Source organism: Xyrauchen texanus, chromosome 18 (genome assembly GCF_025860055.1).
Source record: "Xyrauchen texanus isolate HMW12.3.18 chromosome 18, RBS_HiC_50CHRs, whole genome shotgun sequence".
Lineage (NCBI taxonomy): Eukaryota > Metazoa > Chordata > Actinopteri > Cypriniformes > Catostomidae > Xyrauchen > Xyrauchen texanus.
This window is the reverse complement of record NC_068293.1, coordinates 20,711,210-20,737,860: the sequence shown is the minus strand read 5'-3', so window position 1 is coordinate 20,737,860 and position 26,651 is coordinate 20,711,210. Positions and strand designations below refer to the sequence as shown.

Below are 26,651 nucleotides of genomic sequence, written 5' to 3'. Positions count from 1 at the left end.
GGATTTTCACGCACAACCATTTCTAGGGTTTACAAAGAATGGTGTGAAAAAGGAAAAACATCCAGTATGCGGCAGTCCTGTGGGCTGAAAATGCCTTGTTGATGCTAGAGGTCAGAGGAGAATGGGCCAACTGATTCAAGCTGATAGAAGAGCAACTTTGCCTGAAATAACCACTCGTTACAACCGAGGTATGCAGCAAAGCATTTGTGAAGCCACAACACGCACAACCTTGAGGCGGATGGGCTACAACAGCAGAAGACCCCACCGGTACCACTCATCTCCACTACAAATAGGAAAAAGAGGCTACAATTTGCAAGAGCTCACCAAAATTGGACAGTTGAAGACTGGAAAAATGTTGCCTGGTCTGATGAGTCTCGATTTCTGTTGAGACATTCAGATGGTAGAGTCAGAATTTGGCGTAAACAGAATGAGAACATGGATCCATCATGCCTTGTTACCACTGTGCAGGCTGGTGGTGGTGGTGTAATGGTGTGGGGGATGTTTTCTTGGCACACTTTAGGCCCCTTAGTGCCAATTGGGCATCATTTAAATGCCACGGCCTACCTGAGCATTGTTTCTGACCATGTCCATCCCTTTATGGCCACCATGTACCCATCCTCTGATGGCTACTTCCAGCAGGATAATGCATCCTGTCACAAAGCTCGAATCATTTCAAATTGGTTTCTTGAACATGACAATGAGTTCACTGTACTAAAATGGCCCCCACAGTCACCAGATCTCAACCCAATAGAGCATCTTTGGGATGTGGTGGAACGGGAGCTTCGTGCCCTGGATGTGCATCCCACAAATCTCCATCAAATGCAAGATGCTATCCTATCAATATGGGTCAACATTTCTAAATAATGCTTTCAGCACCTTGTTGAATCAATGCCACGTAGAATTAAGGCAGTTCTGAAGGCGAAAGGGGGTCAAACACAGTATTAGTATGGTGTTCCTAATAATCCTTTAGGTGAGTGTATATATATATACACACACACACACACACACCAAATTGTTTTCTTAAAATAACGGAAAGAGACAATTTCATTAATACTATAGCTTTATTCTTATTAAAATTTCGTGGCATCCTGACACAATTTTTGTCTTTAAAATCACTTAAACTCATAATGGTCTTGTATTTGACACTTAAGTAGCAAGGAAAATGTCTATTGACCATTAAAGTCTATTCTCTGAGAGCATAATTAGAATTTAATCTAGTCTAAAATTCAACTAAAATTTGAGGAATGAGCAGTCCACGGTTAATCTTCAAGTTAAAAATGAATTCTTGAGTTCAGGAAAATGTCTCATGAAGGTGAAAATGTCCTCATGGCAAGCTATCGTCAGGATTACTTAGAAGCCGGGACTGAAGCTGGGTCACAATGCTCCTCATCATTCCACTCAGATGCTCGTGCATCAGGCACAACTTGTTCGGTGAACAGCAACTAAGTTCCTCTGGAGTAAGGCGTCCGGCAAGGGCTATAACATCTGTTAGCAAATCTTTAGTTTTGCTTTCATCAGCCAGCTGTCCTAAATCTACAACCTCTTCTGATGGTTTGTCATCTGCAAATAGATGGTGGGAAAAAGAATGGGGTGAGTTGCTACAGTTAAGATGTTTTGGTACTCAATACTTTGATAAATATACACACACACACACACACACACACACACACACGTTCTAGGCACTTAAGAGGTTTCACAAAAACATTTGTCTTAAGATGGTCATTTAATTCTTCAGCTTTAGTGTGTCAATAGGAAAAATATAATAAAATATATAATACATTTTAGACTCCCAAACATTACTTTTGCAAATAGAAAAGAACAAGGCGCTCTGCAACAGATGGTATGGCCCCCACAGAACAATGACTCAGTCTGGCATTACATGGAGACAGATGCAACTAACACAGCCTAAATAGAAGAACTGTGGTGAATTCTCCAAGAAGCTTGGTACATCCTATCTGCTAACAACCAAGAAAAACTGTGTCCAGGTGTAGCTAGGAGAATTGGGGCTATTTTAAAGGCAAAGTTGAACCCAATAAATATTGATTAGCTTTATGTTTCTGGACTTTGTATGACATTAACTGATAAATGAAAATTATTTATGGCATTATTATTGAAGACATGCACACTATGCCAAATTTTGTGCCTAAAAATTAAATATAAATCACAATTCCAGTGGGTCAGAAGTTTATATACACCAAGTCAATGGTGCCTTTAAGCAGCTTGGAAAATTCCAGGAAATGACATCAAGCCTTCAGACTATTAGCCAGTTAGCTTCTGATAGGTGGTGTACTGAATTGGAGGTGTACCTGTGGATGTATTTTAAGGCCTACCATCAAACTCAGTGCCTCTTTGCTTGAAATCCTTGGGGAAAAAAAAAAAATCAGCTAAGAGCTCAGAAACAAAAATTGTGGACTCCCACAAGTCTGGTTCATCCTTGGGAAAATTATCCAAATGCCTGAAGGTACCACGTTCATCTGTACAAACAATAATACGCAAGTAAAAAAAAAAAAAAAGAGACCACACAGCCATCATACCACTTAGGAAGATGTCTCCTTGAGATGAATGTAGTTTGGTGCAAAAAGTGCAAATCAATCCCAGAACAACAGCAAAGGACCTTGTGAAGATGCAGGAGGAAACAGGTAAACAAGTACCTATATCCACAGAAAAACGAGTCCTATATCGATATTACCTGAAAGGCAGCTCAGCAAGGAAGAATCACTGCTCCAAAACCACCATAAAAAGCCAGACTACAATTTGCATGTGCACATTGGGAGAAAGATCTTTTTGGAGAAATGTCCTCTATTATAATGAAATTGCTGCAGGAGTGACTGGTGTATGTCACAAAATAGATGGCTTCATGAGGAAGGAAATTTGTTGATATATTGAAATCGGGTCGTAATGGTCAACTAAATGGACAATGACCCCAAGCATACTTTAAAAATTTTGGCAAGGACAACAAAGTCAAGGTATTGAAACGGCTATCACAAAGCCCTGGCCTCAGCAGATGGGTGTGCCTTTAAGACCAAGTCTATATAATCTAGAGGGTGTTCAATAAAATCTATGTAAATTCTTAAATTGCATAAGGTGAACCCATACATCTCTAGATATAGACTTGACATTTTTTTTTAATCCTAGTTCACACTCCTTCCTTCAATACCAAGTTCAAATCTTTCTCCCGTAATCTCTTGATAGAAGTTAAAGCCCCATCCCCCAAACACTGAATTAGCAGGGAAGTAATACACTGATGCTTCATGAACATTTCCAAAAGCATTAATCACCTCTCCCAAAGTATCTGCCGCTTTAGGATAGGTGTGTGCTACTCCAATACAATATAGAGCAGGAGGCGCAACTGTAAATACCTAAAGAACTGAGATCTGGGAATCCCAAAATCCATCCATCCATCTTCAACCGCTTATCCGAAGTTGGGTCGCGGGGGCAGCTGCTGCAGCAGGGGGCCCCAAACTTCCCTATCCCGAGCCACATTAACCAGCTCTGACTGGGGAACCCCAAGGCGTTCCCAGGCCAGTGTGGAGATGTAATCTCTCCACCTAATCCTGGGTCTTCCCCGAGGCCTCCTCCCCGCTAGGCAGAACCAACACACACACAAAAAAAAAAAAAGGCACCCAGCTTCTTCGGACAGTCAAGTGTATGTTCAGCAAGACTGGAGGCATGAGAGAAACACCATAAATTCCTCAGTACATATATTTTATGAAAGACATTGCTTGTTGTGGACATGTAGATATTTCGCAGCCATCCTTAGCATCTATTCTCAATTTGGCCTGGAATTTCAATGTAAAAGTGACCCTTCGTCAATACAAAGGTTTCTTGGGAGTGTTATTCCATGAAACATAGTCCTGCCGCTAGGCGTAACCAACACAAAAAGAAACAAAAATGCACCCAGCTTCCTCAGACACAGTAAAAAAAAATTTTTTTAAATGGTTTACTCACACCATTGTCTATGAAAGACAATGCTTACTGTGGGAATGTACATTTTTTGCAGCCATCTTTGGTATCCATTCTCAGCTTGGCCGGGAACTTCAGTGCAAAAGCAACCTTCCGTTGATGTAGGTTTTTTTTTGTTTTTAACGCCATGCCAGCTTCTATGGCTATTTCTTCTAAGTTATTCTATAAAAAGGTTATTAAAATATATTTTTCCTAAACTATAAAATTGCATTCTGTTTGACTTAGTTAAAAATTTCTTCCAGAGTGCTGACTGAATAAAAAAAGGTTTCTCACGGGGATAAGAACAGTACAGACTAATAAAACATGTTTACGGGATAATGGATTTGGCAGAAGGTACATGTTGGTGAACCTTCTCATAAAAAAAACTTGAGTCAACCTGGAGTGACCAATACGACAGTGGGTGTAGACAATCTGGTCCCAGCGATTTGAAAACAAGAGTGGAACTTCTTTTGCCAACAATAGGTCTAATTTCCTGGAGTTTGTTCATGATGCATTGATCCCACTCAGTTTGCCATTTATTTTTAATATATAAATTTATTATGGGTTTTAAGTCAGTGGGAGGTCTTGGACACTTCGGAAATCCACCAATAAAGCGCTGCTGATGTAAAAGTTTCTTGCATTCCTTGAATCGATCACGTTTCTCTCATCGAATTCGCAAAGTCTGGGAACAAGAAAATTCTCTGAAAAGCTTTCCTTTTCTCATCGCCCAATTTATCGGATGATCTCCAGAAATTTGGCAGGAATTGATCGGGGCCAGTCTCCCTCAGCGGATCTGCGAGCCGGGACTCTGTGAGCTCCCTTGATTTTCAGCTTGTGGACTGTTATGTTGAGCAGACTCTGGAAGAGCTCATCAAGGAATTTTACCATATTTCTGCATTCTTCATGCTCCGGAATTCCAACAATTTGGATGTTGTTTCACCTATTATGAAACTCCGAAATTTTTCACCACCGTTCCAAATCTACTTTGGTCACTAGTGGGTTAGCAGCTAATTCCCTCTCTGATGACGCATTTTAGCAAGATCCTCCAAGTCAGCAACAACTTTCGTCAGCAGACATTTTCGCCAGTTGCTGCTGAATTTCTCACACCGCACCATCCAAACTGAGTCCCTGGTCTGCAGGCCAGTCAGAGGTTTCAGCTTGAGCACGTAAGTGTCTTTTAATGTCTCAGAGCCAGAGAATTTTGAATATTTTGAATTGAACATATGCAGAAGGGTGTATAGAATCTCACCAATTTATGACATAAATATAAATAAAACTAGCAAACATCCGACTCTCACATGGCGTCACATAACTCAGAGATTTCACATTCTTTAAATAAAGTAGTGATCCCAACTGACCTGACAGGGAATGTTTTCTATGATTAAATGTCATGAATTATGAAAAACAGAGTTTAAATGTATTTGGCCAAGGTGTATGTAAACTTCTGACTTTAACTGTTTACATATCTAGATATACATATACACTGGAGGCCAAAAGTTTGGAATAATGTACAGATTTTGCTGTTTTGGTAGGAAATTGGTACTATAATTCACCAAAGTGGCATTCAACTGATCACAATATATAGTCAAGGACATTACTGATGTAAAAAACAGCATCAAAAAGTCATTTTTTATTAAATTTAGAGAGGACCCATTTCCAGCAGCCATCACTCCAACAACTTGGCCTTGAGTAATCATGCTAAATTGGGAATTCGGTACAAGAAAATCACTTGCCATTATATCAAACACAGCTGAAAGCTATTTGGTTCATTAAATTAACCTTAACATAGTCTTTGTGTTTGAGTTGCCACAGTATGCAATAGACTGGCATGTCTTAAGGTCAATATTAGGTCAAAAATGGCAACCAAAAAAAACTGCTTTCTCTAGAAACTCATCAGTCAATAAGTGTTTTGAGGAATGAAGGCTATACAATACTTGAAATATGAATATTTCATACAAAGGTTTACACTACAGTCTTCAAAGACAAAGGACAACTGGCTCCAACAAGGACAGAAAGAGGTGTGGAAGGCCAGATGTACAACTAAACAAGAGGATAAGTACCTCAGAGTCTCTAGTTTGAGAAATAGATGCCTCACATATCCTCAGCTGACAGCTTCATTTAATTCTACCTGCTCAACACCAGTTTCATGTAAAAAAAAAAAGACTCAAGGTGCAGGCCTTATGGGAAGAATTGGAAAGAAAAAGCCACTTTTTAAACAGAAAAACAAAAATAAAAGGTTAGAGTGGGCAAAGAAACAGACATTGAAATACATAATTGGAAAAGAGTGTTATAGATCTTAACCCCATTGAGCTTTTGTGAGATCAGCTAGACCAGGGGTCGGCAACCTTTTTGACGGTAACTCAGATAACCCCTCTGTAAAATTGTAGTGAGCAGAATAGCATCTCAGAATGCACTTGTGAAACATTGAGGCAGATGGGCTACAACAGTTGAAGACCATGTCAGGATGAACTTCTGTCAGCCAAGAACAGAAAGCCATGGCAGCAGTGTGTCTACCATCTGTGTGCCTCAGCAGAAATCGAGATTCAGCAGACCAGGCTACGTTTTTCCAGTCTTTAACTGTCCAGTTTTGGTGAGCCTGTGCCCACTGCAGCCTCAGCTTTTTGTCCATGGTTGACAAAAGTGGAACCTGACACTGTCTTCTGCTGTTGTAGCCCATTCGCCTCAAGTTTTAACATGTTGTGCATTCTGAGATTATATTCTGTTCACTACAATTGTGAAAAAAAGTAATGAGTTACCGTAGCTTTTCTGTCAGCTCAGACCAGTCTGGCCATTCTCCGTTGAGAATATATATTACCTTGAGCCTCTGGTGATTCTTCTGGTGTTTGCTCTTCATCGTGGCTTTGAGGAAACTCCATCTCTTCAGGCTCCGATGTAATTTTTTCCATTTCGTCAAAACTCTTCAGCTCATCAGAACACCCTTTCCTCTGAGTGGTCAAATTTAAGGTGTAAGAACAATCTTTCATTACAATGGCAGAGACAAAAAGATAACTTACACATTACCTGTTTTTCATGATAGGTTTTAAGTGCTTTCCTCACATTGGACAGCTTAGGTGAACGAATAGGAAGTGATTTGATTTCATTAGGGGTAAGGGCACTCAAGTCTCCAACTGTTTTGATGTTCCTGGCTCGAACAAGTTGACCAAAGCCACGAGGCCTGAACATACACAGAATTAAGGATTTGTACTGAAATACCATTGATATCTAAAAAATAAACTTAAATATCTGTGATGGAATCTGTTGATGAGAAAAAAACACTTAAACTCAACATGGTTTTGGAAAAGTAGTAATTTTATACATGTGTAATGTGACCAAATGGTCAGTCAGCAGAATTACTCATATTTAAGTCCTCTAAAACACTGTGTAAAGTTAAATAATTTTTCACATTTTGAACCCTGAAAATTTTAAATATGCAAGATTGAGGAAAGAAACCGAAAGAGCTGTATTAATAGGGGAAATAGATGAACTGGCTCACCACATGTTGGAGGATATCTGTGGTAAAACAGCCTCTACAGGAGCAGAGCAGCCAACCAGTGCAGGAAAAACACAATCCTTAGCAATAGGTCGTGGTTCCTGGCTCATCTCTGAAATCTATGATCAAGTTCAGAACAGAAACGAAAAAAGTTCAGATACCCAAATGGTACAGCATTAAAAAAAAATTATGTATTTATAAATCGTATTATGCCATTTTTTATTTAGTGTGATTGTGTTAGTAAAAGTAAATTGTTTTGATTTAAAACCTTGTGCAACATTCATACTTGGTACTAGTGCAGATTATAGCTTTTAATAGCAAAAGCACATATCGCCAATTTGAGCCTATGTTTACACATATCGCCAATTTGAGCCTATGGGTAAACATTCAGCGATCCAAATAGAAAAAGTTAACAAATCCTGCAAACAAATAATGTGTATAGTGTATTTAGAAGTTTGTTTCTTTACATACAATAGAGTACTCCCAATAAGTTTCACACAGTGAGGTACAGATATTCTAAACTTAAGAAAAAAAAATTCTGGTATCAGATAAGGAAACACAGCGACATAAGGTATCGGAAAAATTGTATCGCTGCGTCCCTGAAAATAAACAGTTTCAGAAATTGAAAACATCACTTAAAATACTAACCAGGCATTTTTTAGAACTTCTGAATCCAGGGCTACGGAGGTTACGTGGGCTAAGGGTTGAACAGCCTTTCGTAGGTGTAGTGATATACTGCAATGAAATTAGAAGGCCATCAGTTTATCCACACACACGCACACACGGCCAAAAGTTTGTTAAAATGTACAGATTTTGCTCTTATGGAAAGAAATTGGTACTTATATTCACCAAAGTGGCATTAAACTGATCACAATGTATAGTCAGGACATTAATAACATAAAAATAACTATTACAATTTGAAGAAAAAAAAATCTAATAAATCTTAATCTACTTCAAAGAGTTCTCATCAAAAAATCCTCCATGTGCAGCAATGACAGCTTTGCAGATTCTTGGCATTCTAGCTGTCAAGTTTGTTCAGATTCAGGAGACATTTCACCCCACACTTGCTGTAGTCTTGTTGGGCACTTCTCACGCTCCTTACATTCTAGCTGATCCCACAAAACCTCAATGGGGTTAAGATCCATAACACTCTTTTCCAATTATCTGTTGTCCAATGTCTATGTTTCTTTGCCCACTTTTACATGTGTTTTGTTTTTCTGTTTCAAAAGTGGCATTTCTTTGCAGTTCTTCCCATAAGGCCTGCACCCTAGTTTTCCCTTTACTGTTGTACATGAAACTGGTGTTGAGTGGGTAGAATTCAATGATGCTGTCAGCTGAAGACATGTGAGGCATCTATTTTTCAACCTAGAGACTCTGTGGTACTTAATCACTTGTTTAGTTGAACATCTGGCCTTTAACATCTCTTTCTGTCCTTATTAGAGCCAGTTGTCCTTTGTCTTTGAAAACTGTAGAGTACACCTTTGTATGAAATCTTCAGTTTTGGGCAATTTCAAGCATTGTATAGACTTCATTCCTCAAAACAATGATTGACTGACAAGTATCTAGAGAAAGCAGTTTATTCTTTGTGTTTGTTTTTGAGTTGCTACAGTATGCAATAGACTGGCATGTCTTCAGGTCAATATTAGGTAAAAAAAAATGGAAGACAATATTAAGCTTCATTTAATGAACCAAATATCTTTCAGAAGTGTTTAATATTATGGCAAATTATTTTCTAGTACCAAATTAGCAATTTAGCATGATTACTCAAGGACAAGGTGTTGGAGTGATGGCTGCTGTAACTGGGGCCTGTCTAGATTTGATAAATTACTTTTTTCAAATAGTGATTATGCCGTTTTTTACATCAGTAATGTCCTGACTATAATTTGTGATCAGTTGAACGGCACTTTGGTGAATGTACCAATTTCCTTCCGAAACAGTAAAATCTGTACATTATTCCAAACTTTTTGCTGCCAGTGTATATATAATAATAATTTCATAGTACATATAATATTAAACCTTTGACTGTCCACTCAAGACTTTTGACCTAGGTGAGCTGGTGTGAACAACAGGACTACGTCGATCAATATCATCAGCTAATTCTTGATGGTAAATTGGAGTTGCAAAGGACACTCGACGAGACTGCAAAACAAAAAGTGATATGTAGCCGCTTTCTGAAAATTGTCAGAACTACTAATTTAATTCATTCATACTCAAGATGATCAACTGGTTAAATATCAATTGAATTAATCTTACAAACGTTGCCCAGTTTTCAACAAGAAAATTATCATTATTAAAACAAATTTCAAGGCTATTATTATTTTACATTTGTTTCAATTAATATATAGTTAATGTTAAAACCATCGTGTCAAATACCTTAAGAATAGGAGAGGGAGTATCCTCATCAAAAGTTCTCTTCTGCCCCTTCTTTAGAATGCTGGTGGATGGAGAGGCAGATGGCGTCCATACACAAGTTCTACTTCTGCTCGGGCTCTGGCCAGGCTCCAGCTCACCACTGATAGCTTCTAAAGGTTTAGGTTTGGGTGGAGAATCTAAGCAGACTTCAGAGGTACTAATCTGTGAAGGCACTGATGACTCTTTAAGACCATCAGAGGCAGTTTCTTGTACATCAGCAAGAAGATCCTGGTTGTCCATCTGTGTGTCTTCACACTCTCTCTCAACAAGAGGAGCGTCTTTGTCAAGTGTATGTGCTTTATTTGGGTTTTCTGACATGAGCTCCTTTTTATCTGGAACAATAAGGCCTTCACTTTGCTTATCTGCAGGCATAACTGCATCCTCTTGCTGGAAATGGGCAGACTCTAGCTGCTCTTGGCATTTAGGTGCATCTTCCACTGGATGACCTTTGCTTGGAGAGGTGTCTTGAGGTGTTGAACTCTGAAGTGGTTCCTGACTTGCTGATGCGTTTTCTGAACAGTCCTCTTCCTCCATGTCCTTTTGACTGCCTCCACACCCTAAATCCTCAAACTGGTCCATCTTTACTTCCTGGACTTCAAAAAGCTCTTTGATCGAGTTACCCATTGGTTTTGATGAATTTAGGTTTGATCTTTCCTCAACATGAGACAGCTGAGAAACAATATCACCAAGCTTTGTAATAGGGCTTTCAGAAGACAAAACCTCAGATGAAGATAACTGTATGTCAGCATCTGGGATAACACCTGCATCTGCAGTGCATTCGTCTCCCTCTGATAAAGATGTAGGACTGGACTGCTCCAATTGGGATGTCAGTCCATTTGTATCAAGTGGAACCTGATCATTGTTCAGATCCTGCGAGTCAATTTCCTGCGAGAACAAGCTACGGTTGTTAAAGCAGTTACAGTTTCTTGATCGTCTACGTCCACGGCCCTGCCCTCTTGTATGTGGGCATTTATGCAAAACTTCTGTCTTCAACTTTAAATCTTCAGTTACCAATGGGCTGTTCTGTAAAGACGTCTTTGTTTCTTCACCCTCAGCTTTCTGACTGATAGATGTACATGCCACATCCTTTTTATCTGCATCCATTATCATTCTTAATTCGGTGTCGGTTTGACTCCGTTCTTGTACTACATTCTCAGTTGCAGGGACCTCTTTGTCTTTTTGTTCAAATTCTTTGGTGTCAGTGCCTGAAATATCCAAACTAGGTTCAGGATCAGGCCCATTCTGTGATGTAGATCTCTCCATTGAAATGTCAGAACGAGCATTACCATCATCCTTATCCAGAACCTTCTCAGGAACTTGGAGCGTGTCATTGGTTTGTTGATTCCGTGGCCTCTTTTTAGGCCTTTGTCCATTGTCCCTGCTATCAGATATTTCAGACTCTGTTTTGTCAGAAGTGGCCAGCAAACCTTTAGATGATCTTCGAGTTTTGTATCTACCCTGTCCTTCAGAGGAATCTGGGGTCTCACTTAAGTTTAAAGTTGTATCTCTACTAGAGCTTATATCTTCCTCTGTGTTTTTCCTTCTTAAAGATCTGCTCTTTACCATTGTTAGTGTTTGGGAGTAATTTTCGCTCAATTCTTGCCCTTTTTGTTCATCAGTTGCTGGCTTATCTTTGGTCTGTGAACTGGCCATCTCCACTACTTCCGATGGGGCAGATCTCCTTGTTCTTCGTAACGTGCCAATTTGTTGGCTTTGAGGCTCTATATCAGAAACCGGTGGATGTGTAATTTTTTTTCTCGAAGCGGATACTGCGTTTTGAGAATTATTTTGGGTGTTTTCATCTGCCTCTTTCTTTTCTTTAAATCCCTCAAGATTGGCACTGCTCATTCTAGTCTTCCTCATAGGTCTACCTGGTGACAGACTCTCAGGCTCATTAAGAGGTGACAGTCTCTCTTTAGATTGGCTATCAGATCGAGCTACAGGACACCTCTCATGAGAAGACTCAGTTTCTTTATTCCCAAACATACCTATTCTCTGTGAAAGTGCCTTAGAAGACTCTGCAGAGGAAATCTGTGAATCAGTTTGGCTAGGCTCTCCTTCCACCCCTTTATTCTTTAGCAGGTCATTTTCAGCTTTACTCTCCTCAAGAATCTTACTTCTTAGGCTCCTCCCAGGCAAAGTGCTATTTGTTGATGTAGTAGGAGCTAGAGTGGGCTTGTGTGCATTTTTCAGCTCTGCAACCTGATTTTTTTCTGGCGATTGGCTCTCAGGCTCCCTCGCCACTGGATCCTCTCCTGGACGAAGAGGTCGACTTCGACGTCTGCCTGACCTTCTTGGTTCTTGACTTGAGCTAAGATCACTTTGAGAATCAGGAAGAGTCTGTGAATCTCCCTCATAAGAGGCTTTTTCAGATACAATGGCACTTGTGTCCTGCACACTGGCTTTGAACACAGGACTATTCTTAATATCCAACATTTCTTTTCCATTAGATACTTGAGTCTGGGTATCTGGGACCACGTCATTCTCTTCCTCATCTGTGCCTTTGCAAGGATGACTATTTGTTGACTTAATGTCATCTTTTGCCTCCATGCGTTCTTCCTCATTTTGAGCAGATAGCTCAGTGCTGCAAATCTTTTGAGAGTCCTCCTCCGTAAAAGGTTCTGAGGCCAAAGAGGCATTAGGACTAGTCTGCAATGCCTTTGAAGAATCCAGTCTGTTTGATTTCCGAGTGAATGGACCAGTAAATGTAACACCGGCGGGACTAGATGGCTTCCCCTCAACATATTTCTCTAAAGTTATGAAAGACTGACGCCTGCTGTTGGGTTGAGGTGGTGTACCGGTTATCATATCAGATGAACTTGAAACATTAGGGCTGATCTCCTCTAATCCACTTTTCTCATGGTCACTCACATCATCCACCGAGACATCTCTAGATGGCGATTGCATCTTAGCTTTTTCTGTTGTTTCTAGGTCTGATCTGGTGGCATCTTGGATTAACTTAACGTCTGCGATTGGATCCTTAATTGTGGCAACCTCCTTGGGGAGGAGGCGAACAGCATTAGAAGCAATTAATGCAGCTAAAATAAAGCAGCGCAGCTTCTCCACAAAATAACTTAAACAGTGCCAGAATTGTAATATATAAATAAATAAATAAAAAGGTTATACCTTCAGCTGAATCTTTTCTTCTGTTAGTAGATCTTTTTCATCTGTTGTCAATTTGTCCCTAAAAACAATTGAATGTTGATAAAAAAAAACTAACTGGTGAAAATTATTGGATAAAGGAAAAAAAGTCATGAGGCCAATACTTACATGGATTCCTCCTGACTTTGAGAGTATTGTGTAAAGACTGCGGTGTCAAGGGAGGCATCCAGATTATTGTACAAAGCAGGAATATCAGCTCTTATGCAAATAAAAACCATGGTAGAATTAAAACTTTTAAAATTCATGGTTTCTCAACATGTTGGTATATTTTGTTAATCAAACTTACCTTTTAGTCCTTTTGACCTCTTTCTGGTGCTCAGTCAGCACTCTCTCCTTAGTTTCAGGTGGAATAAAAACAAAATCCACTGATGCCGCCTCCTCAATAGCTTCACACCTCAAAGGCTTGGGGGATCCAAAATCCAGCTTAACCTAGAGAAGTGATTGAAGCATTGCTCCAGATTTTAAGCTCCACTGGTACAATTTAAGTACAGATTCAGATTTACAGTACAGTATAGATTTGTTTGTTGGATAATGATACTTACAGACACAGGCTTAGTTACAGAGCTTCTTTCTTTCAGATTTTCTGCCCTAGAAAAAAGAGAATTCCTCTTTCCCACAGAGGTCACCTTTACACCACTGACCTGAGGGTCCAGCTGAGAACTCTCACTCTGGTCAGAGAACATCTTTTAGTTAGAGCCAAGAAAAAGGCAATTGGGAATCAAAACAGAAAATGTATGAATTTGTATTAAAAGAAATACTGAACATACCGAATATGGTTCACTGCAATCATCTGGGGTAGTAACGGCTTTAAATCCAGGTAATATCAATGGAGTCTTCTCCTTAGCCTGATTTAAAACAGCCCTAGGAAGAAATAATTTTTTTTTCTATTTTCTCCTGCAAAAAAAATGACCACATACCAAAATGGTATACTGGTATACTTGATTCAGGGAAGCCCAAAAAACTGCTCTCTTCATGCTACAGATTAAAAATCCACTGCCTTAAAAACATACCTTAGAGCCTCTGGGTAAATCAATGAGAGCATATTTCCAAACGTGGCATTCCAAAACTGAGTGACCACAGTGCGAATTTGCTTGCTCTTGTGTGGGAAAAGCACACAAAGCAAGGGTGACAACACAGCAAGCAGCTCATCGTCGTGCAGAGTTGAGTGTGTCTGAAGACAGCAAAGCAGGTCTGCAGCCAGTTTCTCTAACTACAGAATAAATGTAACAAAATCTGTCAAAGTCTACTTAAGTGTGTATAAAGATGTTAATTTGGAAAGGAAACACATAACGGAGTATATTCTTACCTTGGGTAGTGCTGCACTATGCTTTGACTCTTCATCAAAACTTTTAATCAAAAGACACAGTGTTACACATAAAACAAAAGAGAGGTTCAATTTAAGAATGAGAAAGTTCTACACACCTTGGGAATTGTTCAAAAAAACGTGCGAGTGGTTTGGTGATGGTTGAGAGCACTTCTTGTATGAATGTGGGCATTTTGATGTTAGTAAAAAGGATTGAAAAAATAGAGATCAGTGTCAAGCCAAGCCCACAATTGGGCTCTGCAGATGCTTCTGATGGGTTCAAAGCAAGAAATGCTTCAAGAGTCTGCATCAGGAGAGCATGGAAGTTCGAGAAATTCCCCAGGGCTTTGTTTCTCTTCCGTGCCCAACTCAAGGGTGTATGAGGAGCTATGGATTAACAAATGAATACATGGTGATGGTGCAATTTAAAATATGTTGCACTCTTTGACAACTCAAGTGATTTGCCTTACATTTCATCTTCTGCTGGAACTGTGCGGTGTAAGGAGAGAAGTCCATACTCTCTGTGATGATCAGCAAGACATTAGCTATTGCATCTAACATAGAGGGACTCTTTAAAAAAAAAATGTAAAAAAGATGTGACAAACAGAATAACCCCAATGCACCAATTATGTTCATATGTTTATACGTTTTCAAAATTAATCGAACAGTTGAAACTCATACTTTCAGAGCATCACCATAAAGAGAGACAGAGATCTTGGCACACAGCTCTTCACAGCACACATTCTCCTCTGCGGTGGCTACCAAAGCTGAGCAGCGGGCAAAAGCCTTATAAAGCTTGGACCATGTACTGATCATGGTCTTTTGGGTTGTCTAAGGAAATTAAGTTCAACCACAACATGAATTTAATGAAATATTTACATAATATATGTCACAGAATTCACACAAAAGGTAAATTAGGGATTTACTTGAGATAGGGCTGAACTAGGCAACAGGTGAATGACTGGGAACATCAAGGCACTGTGAATGGCGCTGAAATTGTGCTCCAAAGCATCTCCTTGATTCACTTCATTGGTCTGTGTAGGAACAATTATTTCTCATTATGAGATAAAATACTCTTTCTATACTTTCTATAGCACAGAGGATTTGAGTTTTGTACCTGAGTGATGGTATTAGTTAGAGGGGTAACCACCACACTCCACATTCTACAGAGCTGCTTCTTGTTCTTAACAGCCTCCACACTCCCACTAATTGCTCCTAAAACAGCTTCTCCAAAAGCCAGGGGGGATGTCTGTCCACAAAACCCACAACTTACAAGGATTTCCAGGCTTGTAAAAAATCTACCAGATAAAAACAAAATCAAAAGTTGCCCCACCTAAGCAATCAAACTATTTTAATGACGGGGAAGAAAGAAAAAAAATTAATACATAATTTATGTCCATAACACAAAAAACACTCAGACACAAGGTTATGGGTTTGTTCAAATTATGAGCAATATGAAATTTAAAAGGTAGACCTATCCAGTACACAAATCTTCATGCTCACCTCTCATCTTCAAGAAATGATGAGAGCTGGCTACTGTTGTAGAAAAGCAGTATTAGAAAAAGTGCTGGTGTACCCTGGAAAAGATTTGGAAAATCTTATTTACAAATTCAAGCTACATTGGCATTTTTAAAATATAAGCATTAAGCATACTCTGTCAACATCAGTGAAAAGACAATTATAAACCTGATTTACCAAGGCTACTGATCCTATGACTTAACTTTGCAGTAGTGATAACAGTATAAACCCAAATCTCTAGGTGACAGAGTTAACAGTAAGAGGTAAATACAGAACTTACATTCAACACATCCATGTTTGCCACTTGATAGGCTGCAGAACCAAGCACTTTTTGAGGTATTCCCTTAACAGTTGCTTCCAACAAAAGCTGCAGAGTGGAAAGTATAAGCAAAGAAAATGTGTTCAACAGCAGGTACAAAAGGTTGATTTTGACATATCTATGCACCAAACACTGATGATCAGGGCTTTACAGATCTTGAAGGGATGTTGCAAGCTGCTGGCACCCCACATGATATGCCTGTATGTATACAGATAAGTGTAAGACATCATTAGAAACTATAAAAGGGTCTACTTTTATTTGTGTACACTCACAATAACAAAACCTTGTGCTTTTGTAAAATAAAGAAAATAAAAAGGGTGAGCTTTCAGCAGTCACGAGCATATTTCTGAGCATATTTCTGAAACACGTCACAAAAATGAACAAACTCTGCGAATACTTATCACACAAACATGAAACATATGTCTAAAGAAAGCTTCAAATGTCTACTTTTAAATAAAACAATTCAAATTTAAAACAAATATTCTCCTGCAATGTAATCTGTATGAAACAAAGCGATGTACAGTTTCTTCTGGCTCAACTCATTAAAGCTAATGACGCAGAGCGCGCCATTCATACGCTAATGTGCTGAGACGATCAATGCAAATGTACACGCCCCTGACGGTGAGGTTTAATTTAAACACAACACAGCTCAACTTTTCTGCATGTTTGTAACGATACACAGGCGATGAAACGCCAGGATATTAAAAGGAAGAGTTAAAATTTTCCTCCGAAGAAGAGCGGGACTTCGATGAACGTTTGTATTTTGAAGAGAGACTTTACTAGTGGGACTGTTTCCAGACTTGCCAGCCAGGATTGAGAGTATTGAAATGTGTCCTAATAAGCAAGTTTTAGTTACATTTAAATGTTGTTTTGGCTAAAGCAGGTATTTAAATTGTATGCTGTATGATATAAATTTTATATGTAATATGATATAAAAATAATATGAATGTTTAGATTATATTTTATCTAGCGTTTATGCTGCCTCATTATCAACAACAAAGCTTGTGCTTGCAAATATGTGTTCAGGTTAAATGAGTAAAATGCCCTTTAAATATACTCATATTAGAAAATCAGCATATTATAATGATTTCTGAAGGATCATGTGACACTGAAGACTGCAGTAATGATGCTGAAAATTCAGCTTTGATCACAAATTGCATTTTACAACATATTCAAATAGAAAACTGTTCTTTTAGATTGTAAAATGAGATCACACAATGTTTTTAAGTGTATTTTGGTTAAAATAAATGCATTCTTTGTGAGCAGAAGAGACTTCTTTAAATGGTAGTATAGGTATAAAATTAAGTAAAGTCTTTTTGTAAAGAAAATGTATAGTCAGATTACTTATTTTGAAATTTGATTTTGATCAAGTCTCCTCACATTCTTCATTGATAGGCCCAGGGGAGGAGTCTTTTGCGTCCTCAGGTGTGAATCACAATCCATATTCATTATCGTTCACGCCTCCGCACATATGAACTTTCAACACTAAAAGTGTCTTACAAAAGTTAAATTACAATATTGTTTTGTATGAATGAGTGATCAGGATGGTTTTCACATCATTTTGTAGCAAAAAATCTAGGCTACAAGATCCAGTTCTCAAACGTCTTGTGGACAAATGTTTATTATGTGTTAAATGACCTTATTTCAGTGACTTTAAATTTTTGTTTTTTCAAAAACCATGGATAAATGTTATTTTCTCAAAACTACAAACATGTTCACACATGTTGCTTGTATATTATTTTAGCCCAGTTTGTGCTGAATACAGTGTTCTCAGACTTTAGCCATTAATATGTTTTTAAACAACTGACAAATGCACAAATGTCAAGGCATGTCAAAACTTCTCCAGGGCTCAAAACACCCACAGACGGTTAAGGCCTTGCCTACAGTCAAGGCTCCGGGGCCATACGACATAGCCGCTGAATTTGTTAGATCTTATGCTACAGAACTGGCTCCACCTGAGTGTAAGAGTTACCGTCCAATTTCCCTGATCCAGCTAGATGTTAAAATATTGTACAAAATGTACAATTTTCACTTGACGCCGAAAAGGCGTATGATACGGTAGAATGGGATTATGTTTTTACATTTTGGAAATGTTTGGGAATACTTTTATTGGATGGATTAAGTTACTTTATAGACACCTGGTAGCGGCAGTACAAACAAATGGATTAATTTCAGATTATTTTACTTTGGATAGGGGCACCTGGAAAGGCTGCCCTCTTTCCCCATTATTGGTCTGTCTTGCCCTGGAACCATTAGCAGCTCCAAGGAGGAGGATGATTTTCCAGGGCTGGTGGCGGAAGGTGTGGCACAAAAATTTTGCGTTAAGCAGATGCCATTTTATTATTTGTCTTCGACCCTACTAGATCTATGTCTTGCCTACACAGAACTATTAACTCCTTTTCCAAGTTCTCAGGATAAAGAGACACTTGGTCTAAATCTGAAGCTTTGGCTCTGACAGCGTACTGCTTGGTAACGGCTTTACAGCCGGGCACCTTCCAGTGGCCCAAACATGGCATTAAGATTTGGGCATTTTATTCCCAGCAAATTTGTTTAATAAAAAGGTTTGAGTGATGTGGACCAGGTGGGCTTCATTACATTTATCTATGATTGGGATGGTTAATGTTATTAAAATTAATTGTATTCCAAAATGTAACTCCCCAATACAATCTCTCCCTGCAGATGTCCCCCCTCTCTTATTTCCAGCAATTTGATTGCTATGCTAAGTCCTTCATTTGGAATGGTAAATGTGCTCGATAACATTTGTTAATTGCATAGGTCAACTGACAAAGGTGGGCTAGGCATTAAAAGAGTTTGTTTTATTATTATGCATTCGGTCTCAGACATTTGGCTCATGGTCGCTTCCACCTGAGAGACTCCCCCTGGTTTTGTATTGAACATGAATTTCTTGATCGCGATCTTGCCATTGCAAAGTCTTTCTATCAAACAAATCAGAAAAGTTACACACCATAATCTAGCATTTGCACTCAGTATGGACAAAAGTGTCCAGAGTACCCAAATTATGTATTAATAAGTCCCCTTTCTGCTGGTCAGAGTGGATTGTGAGGGAGGTTAATGCAATCAGTGACCTATATGAGAGTGGAGTGTTGAGATCCTTTGAAAATCTGGAGCAACATTTTGGGATTTCCAGATCGCGGTAGCATAAACCCCCCTAAAGTGGCAGATACTCTGGGAATGGTGATTACTGCTTTTGGAAGAGGCATCAGTGTATTATGCCCTGCTAATTCATAGTCTGTTCAACGGAGCTTTAAATTCTGTCAAGAGATTATGGGAGAAAGATTTAAACCTGGTTTTGGAGGAAGGAGTGTGGGCAAGGATTCTAAAAAAAAGTGTCATGCTCGGCAGACAAATTATTTTAAGGGGATGAAGTCGGCTTGAGCTCCCTCATTTCAAGAATGGTGCTTGGAGATGTGGAGGGTGGCGGCTTTCGAGGAAGCGTCACGTAGAAGGCTGGGGAGTAGAGATTCATTTGATGGGAAATGGGGCAGCTATTTGGCATTTTTAAAGGGCTCTCGGGTAGGGATGTGCACGAGTAGTCGAATATTTGTTCTGCAATAATTATTTGAATAGTAAAAATACTATTCGAATTGCACAAGTTTTGCTTTGCTGGCCATATATACGGTGAGATGCATGTTAAATCCTGAACACACAAACTAAAAAGTCAGTTATAACAGAATGTACTGGGTGGCACTGTGAGTGTGGACAAGTTGATCACATTTGTTGAGCAAAGGGTTCGGTCACTCAGTACGTTCAGATGGACACCAAACAAATCTGGTTATTGAGAGAATGTGGCTTACTGCGAGAAAGCTGGGTTTCTGTTTAACTCTCATATATGTGCAGCTCGTCAGAAAGCAGCGTCCCCGTTGCAACTTGCAACGTAATCCCCGTGACACTTTTGTAAACTACAAACATGGCATCCGAGAAAGACTATGCTAGCTGAGGTAAGGGACATTACATAATTTAAACTGGTGTGTATAAATGTATAGTTTACAAAGCACGTGGATATGCAAAACATGCATGTTTTAATCAACAAAAATTTTACATGAGATACAATATAAACATAACTATTATATGCTGAGTTTTTATACTCCTGTATGTTAACTGCGTTAGTCTACTTCATTAGCGGTTTCTTTTTCTTCACTTTGAGAGAGCTTAAATTGTTTAAAATATAAAAAAATATAATTAAAAACATGACATGATATAAGCTTGTTTTGAATATAGTTAGAAGCTTGTTATTTTATTTTTTTAATGGTGATGCAAACTTTATGAATAAAAAAAAATATTTTACAATGTCTCTCTCGTTAATAGGGATGTCGCAATTACCCGATTTAAAAATTAACAGTTATTAAAATGGTCACGGTTATTAAACCGTAAGAACGTGTGTGCCCTGCCCTCTGCCTGGCTGTTACTATTGTAACGGAGTTCACAAGGTGATTTTTCTAGGTACGGCGGGGCGCATGCAGAACGTGAACTTTCAGTACAGACGAAACTCTCAAAATGAAAACATGGCAGAATAACGTGATCTCCCGGAGTTGTATCTGCCATAGAATCCAATTAAATGACACAGGAATTGTTGAAGACGGGCATCCAGTATGCAGACTAAAAGTGTCAGCAAAAGCCGTGAACACATCTAATGAGGGATCACCATCCAGAGATTCATGCCCAGATGAAGGTAATATTTTTACAAACACAGCACATATTATACATAGTTTACTACTTACCTTATAGTAAAGTAAAAAACTGAATTGAAACTGTAAATCTGAAGAGTTAAGCTTAAGATTAAAATGCTACCATGCTTCCGAATAGTTTTTCCTACTTGAATAAGATTTCAGTGAGCATATAATTGCTGTGATTATCCGGCTGATCGTTAGATTACTGAATAAAGAAATAAGGTTCTCCTAGCCTGACAGTTTTATTTTAAACATATGGTTTAAGTTATAGTTGTTTTTGGTTATTTATTTTTATTTATTGAAAGGGTATACATACTTTTTTTAAAAGTTAAATGGTACGTTTTGGTGTCAGAGAGCAGATAGAGAAAATTGTACCTACTTAAATACAAATACTTTACGTACTTGTTTTCAACTTAAAAGTAGAAATATACATGTTAACTGCATGTCCTGATGAATGCTGCAATAAAATTTAAGTTGTGATAGGTTTGTGAAGGGTTTTATTGTTGCATAATAGGTAAATTTGCAGATAATCGTAAAAATCTTGATTTTTTTTTTAATCAGACAATAATCGTACCATCAAAAATTCACATCCCTACTCATTAATTACCTTCATTTAAATAAAATATTAGAATACCAAATTATTGATGGAGTGTCCATCCGTACTCTTGAGGAGTACGGATCTGTGTGATTATATTTTTATTTCGTTTTTGTGTGTGTGTGTGTGTGTGTGTCTGTAATCGTTTGTGACAACAGGGATGTTGTTCAGGTTCAGGGTGGGGTTAAATATTGATTCTGTATATGTATTGCTTTTATTTGTTATCTATATGAATCAAAACATTTTAATCAGAAAGAAATATCTAACTTATCATTAAACTAATTCTGATAGAATATTTTATTAATTGGCAAGCCTGATCTCAGCCGGGTTAGGCAACACTATTTTACTACATAAAGCACTTAAGTGTCATTTACCAGAGCACGCTCCGGAGGCAAAACAACTGAGGACAGGATGGACTGTAGAGCCTGTAGAAGAAAGGTGAGGACCTCTGAACCCTGCCGCTCCTTCTTATTACCTGTTGAAGGGGGGGGGACACTTTCTAAATTACTATAAATCAGTGTCCATGATAGCGCAAGTTCTGTGCACAAGTAATCCTTTACATTCACAGTGAGAAACTCTCCACCACGTACCAGCTTCTATTGTTGCACTGACAAAACCAATGAGACTGCTCCAAACAAGATTGAGAAGTGCTTCTGTGGAGACAAGTACAAACTCCTATCAGGTGATAATGAACAAGGACAAAAGTGTGGAAAAAAGAGCTGCCTACATCTTTCCCTTTCTGTAACTGGTTCCTTTAGAATGACTGTCATTTGTGCAAGTAGTAGTTTGAAAATATAAACCTTTGTGACAATGTTGAACAAAAAAACAAGACAAATGCAGAGTTGGTATCATGATTCTTGGCCCCTGTATTGAATACCTGGAGCATGTTTTCCCACAGCAATGAAGCCATCTCTGGCTGCTGAAATGAGGATAGAGGCATGTCTACTGAAGGATGAGGGGCTGGTAAGGAGTGAGTGAGTCAGGGGCTCTGAAAACAAACACAAAAAACACTGATATCTGCTAGTATTTGAAGGTCAATTCCTTGATGCCATTCCATTATCATAATTCTATCAATGTAAAAAATATTGAGATAATCCGACACATCCATCATCAATCATTAGTAACTTAAAAAGCAATTAGAATTGTTCTATTGTTTAAAAATTAAGGTGGGATACAATTACAAAGCTTACACATGACTAAGTGTATACGTTTACCCAGACTGAGCTGAAGATTTTCTTTGGCAGCAGTGCTTGTAACTTCTGGACCCAAGAGCCACTGCAGAAGCATCTCCAGCCCTAGTAGCTGAATGGAGCAATAGGACTGCACTGCTTGCATACTGCTGTTCAGATTCATACGAGGAGTAGTGTTCGGAGTGCTACAAGATGGAATACCTAGTGAGCAGAACGTCATAGTATCAGAAAACTCTAAGGCTGTCAAGATTTTTTAAATAAAAAAAAAGTCATATCAAGGTGTATTAAGTAACTTTTAAATTAAAAAGAAAATGCATAACTTCATTGCATAACTTTTATAAGATGAGATGATGCAGAAGGCACCAGAGATCAAATGAGCTGTACCTGATTTAGGTGTGTTAGGTGTACCATTACTTGGGTTAGGGGTTCTAGCGGGTGTAGCTGGGGACTGTAGTGGAGAATCAGTAGGAAGCGTGCTGTGCAGCAGCGGTATGCCAACCTTCGACAGTGCATAATGGATGGAATGGAAAGAGAAATATGTTGCTCCTTAGTAACCAAAAGCGACCATGGTCATACAATTTCTGTTACAACTGTCCCAGCCTGCCAGGACCAAAATCATAAGCCACCTATCAGAGCACAGTGAATTTTACCTGCTCAAAGTTAGCAGCCAAGTTGGGCCCAAGCTTGACCGTGAGATACCACCACACCTCGAGCTTAGTGAGCAATAGAGCTTCAGTCCTGACATGTATGGAGCTGAGTGGCTGCATGAGAAGCTTCAGACGCTTGTTGCTGCAAAGGATATCTACTCAAGAACAAGAATTTTCAGTTAGAGTATTTGCAAGTACCATCACCGATTATGCTTTATAAGATGACAATATGTAAGGTCATGTAAATGGTTTTTATCAAGGTAAGCTCATAAGCGGTTTAAAAAAAAATGACTGGCACACAGATTTTTGCTCATTATCCAGATAGTTCACTATGCATATAAACACCTTCACAGACGTTCTTACTGGCTTATCCAATGTGTGCAAATGTCAGAAGCATACATTAATCCGATGATTGTAAAACTCACATAATGTTTTCTTGCAATGGATTAGCAATTTGTTTATAGAGATTGCTGAGATTTCTAATTATATTTCAGTTACCAAACACTGGAAGTAGGAAGGAATCCACCATCATCTATTAGTACCAAGAAAAAAATATATATATACATTAAAAAAAAACTTGCCCGGATTAAGGGCAAAGTTGTCAATAAGGCTCTTCCAAGCTATGAAGGCAATCTTCTTAATATTGGGAGATGAGCTGCGGAAACCTAACTCCTCCAAATATAACAAGGAGTTAATGAAAGCGCCACCTTTGTGAAGCAACTGAAAAGAGACAGAAAACTTTATTACAATGAAAATCAAACAGCAAATTTTGAAGAACAGCTTTTTCCAGCTTACCTTTCCCAGAAGCCTCACAAATAAGGGCCACAACTTAAGCATATTCATCTCATTTCTTGAAGTGAACAGTTTCTGCATTTCAGGGATGAGAGTCTAGAGGTGCCAGAGTAGTAGAGAGGCATTATGGTCATTTCCATTTCATATTTATACATGTACTGTACAAAAACAACTGAAAGCCAACGCTTACAGAGGACATCATTGGCTCTACAATTGCTGCCACCTCCTGCTGTTTCTCCAGAAGAAGAGGCATGCCCAGCTCCAGGGCTGCTGCTGCACGCAAGCGCACTTTATTGGCCGAGTGAACTACCAGAGGAACAACCAACTTTGCCCAGCACACGGCTCCAGCAGCCATCTGAGGGGGAGCCTGCTCCAGCAATCTGAAGTTCATTACAAAATCAGCATCACAATTGTATGCCTTTCCTACAGTATCTCAAGTAAGCAGAGCAATGCAAGCCTGTAGCAATTCCATTAGTACCAAAAGAGAAAATACGGAAGACTGCAAATAAGGCAAACCTTATGATAACATTGAGCGACTCATGATCAATGAGGATGGACTGTAATTCTCTGGTATGCATGACCTCCAGGCTCTTGAGAATCTCTGGGGCCTGACAGGTAGAAATGTAAAATTCATAACCACAAAATAATTAAAATTAAACATTACTTTAATAAATGTAAAAAATAATGTTGATTTAAAGTGCATGCACACCAAACAAATACCTTTTTGGCCACCACCTCTGGAGGGAAATTCTGTTTTGAAATAACCCATAAAGCTCGAGTGCACGTAAATTTTTCTTTGAAATTTACCACAACATTACAAAGCGTAGAAAGTATATCTTCTGAAACATTTGCTGCAGCAAAAGAGAGAGAGGGAAAACAAAGGATAATGTAAACTAATAACAATTAATAATAAATGTACATGACTTCAAAAGTATTAAAACCATTTATTTTTGTGTACCTGGGATAACTGAAACAATGTGAGAATGGAAGACACAGAAGCCCAGGGCCTGCAGTGCAGCTTGACACAGGTCCTCACTCTCACTGGAGATGTGAACCTGAACAAAAAAAAGAAAGAATTTAACACCTGCAGCGCTGATACGATCCACAAACACACAGATTTCTGTGCCCTGCATAGTAGGCTTCTCAAAAGCTAAACTTTCTTTTTTTTTTTTTTTTATGCATGTGCAAAAAAGCAATGCCAAATATTTTGTTTTGAACACAAATAAAGTGACAGTACATGAGTCTTTTCTTTCATACAAGATCCATTCTTACCAGAAGGACTTTACTGAGGCGTGCAAAATGCTTCACAACTACAGGCAGAAACTGTCGTCCTTCTTCTCCATTGAGACGGCTGGGAGAATTAAAAAGAGGAACAAAAGCCTGAAATGTAAATCTATTAACAACTTCAAGAACATTATCTTTCAATTGCCATTTATAAGCGGATGTACATTTGTTCAACTGTTTGATACAATTTGAATCACCAAAACGTTAATTGCTAAAAAGAGCCTATGTGGATGCTAATCCAGACATAGGCAGACACCAAACCGTAGGTAAATACTTACTTTGCGATGGTGATGTAGGCATCTGTCTGCTCCGACAGCCCGGCTGTAGCATCCTCCAGACACTCCAGAAGAGGAAGGAGGCTGGCACTGGATAGAGGCACTGCTGCCATCATCCTAACAACCTGCAGGACATACAAGCCCATTTAAGATTTAGCGTTAAGTGCATTTAGAGTTGATTACAAATAATACAAGTTTGTAATGCATTCGATTGTGTTTACACTGAACGATCTCAATTTTGGGGAGTACCAAATCAATCCTGTCCAGCGAGTTGTGCAACAGACATTATTGCAATTAATTGTCGTCAATGGAAAGTTACACTAATCTGCGAATAATCGTGTGAAGAGAGTGTCAATTTTTTATTGGTGGTAAAGGTAAGGTGGAGAAAACCGAAGCATGAACATCGCGTTCTCTCGCTACTCAGAAGGAAGATGCACGAGAGCTAACAAAATGACAAGGATGTTTTCAATACGTGTGATGTGTAATAGCTTAGCCAGGTGCACGAGAGGCTATTTACAATACATCACCCATTGAACTCGAGCAATTGTTGTATATCGGATCTTAACCATCTATATGACACTTTTCACCGTGGTGGACATGTTTAGAAAATATAGAATCCGTTTGCTGACAGCGTTGCATAAACATGTGCGCTGTGTATACAACCCACATGGCCACTTCGTAACAACAAACGTGCGTTGAAATGAAAATGTGCAGTAAACGTCATGTATATTTCGAGTTTTAATCAATTTAATCCAAAAGATCCTTCCCCTACAAAGATTCCAGTTAGCGAGCTAGTTGCCCTCCTCATGTTACCAACCCAGCCCCCTGTTCAACAACAGGCATTACATTTCTCACCTCACGGCAGCAGACACTCTATCAAATGAAGGCGGTATCATTAACACGAGCTCTATATTATATTTTTTTTACTGCAGTGTTTATAAACGATAAAGGTTGTGCTCTGTCTGTCCACTCCTCACACCCCGCGAAAATGCTGGCGCCAAACACGACGCGCTGTTAACGTCACCTTCAACCCC

General features: G+C 38.8%; 1 protein-coding gene across 2 annotated transcripts; it reads right to left on the bottom strand.

Annotated features, from left to right (window-relative positions):
- Positions 1–1,060: 1,060 nt before the first annotated feature.
- On the bottom strand, positions 1,061–26,606 carry LOC127659059 (telomere-associated protein RIF1-like). Of its 2 annotated transcripts, XM_052148689.1 has the most exons (36): positions 26,473–26,606; positions 25,621–25,742; positions 25,331–25,409; positions 25,017–25,113; positions 24,779–24,909; positions 24,575–24,666; positions 24,249–24,438; positions 24,062–24,154; positions 23,848–23,986; positions 23,270–23,421; positions 23,004–23,118; positions 22,644–22,820; positions 22,307–22,417; positions 22,020–22,082; positions 21,804–21,904; positions 16,108–16,194; positions 15,813–15,886; positions 15,427–15,607; positions 15,236–15,343; positions 14,991–15,140; positions 14,780–14,879; positions 14,429–14,696; positions 14,313–14,352; positions 14,017–14,216; positions 13,774–13,867; positions 13,549–13,674; positions 13,293–13,435; positions 13,115–13,204; positions 12,971–13,028; positions 9,806–12,841; positions 9,449–9,571; positions 8,081–8,167; positions 7,436–7,551; positions 6,964–7,117; positions 6,758–6,887; positions 1,061–1,560 (listed from the first exon to the last, which is right to left on the bottom strand). In XM_052148689.1, the coding sequence occupies exons 2-36, from the start codon at positions 25,731–25,733 to the stop codon at positions 1,325–1,327; spliced, it is 7,254 nt and encodes a 2,417-aa protein (XP_052004649.1). In that variant the 5' UTR covers positions 25,734–25,742; positions 26,473–26,606; the 3' UTR covers positions 1,061–1,324. The 2 variants fall into 2 exon arrangements, with proteins under 2 accessions (XP_052004649.1, XP_052004650.1); XM_052148690.1 differs by lacking the exons at positions 23,270–23,421; positions 23,848–23,986; positions 24,062–24,154; ... (5 more) ...; positions 25,621–25,742; positions 26,473–26,606 and having other exon boundaries at positions 22,644–22,804; positions 23,004–23,115.
- Positions 26,607–26,651: the final 45 nt, after the last annotated feature.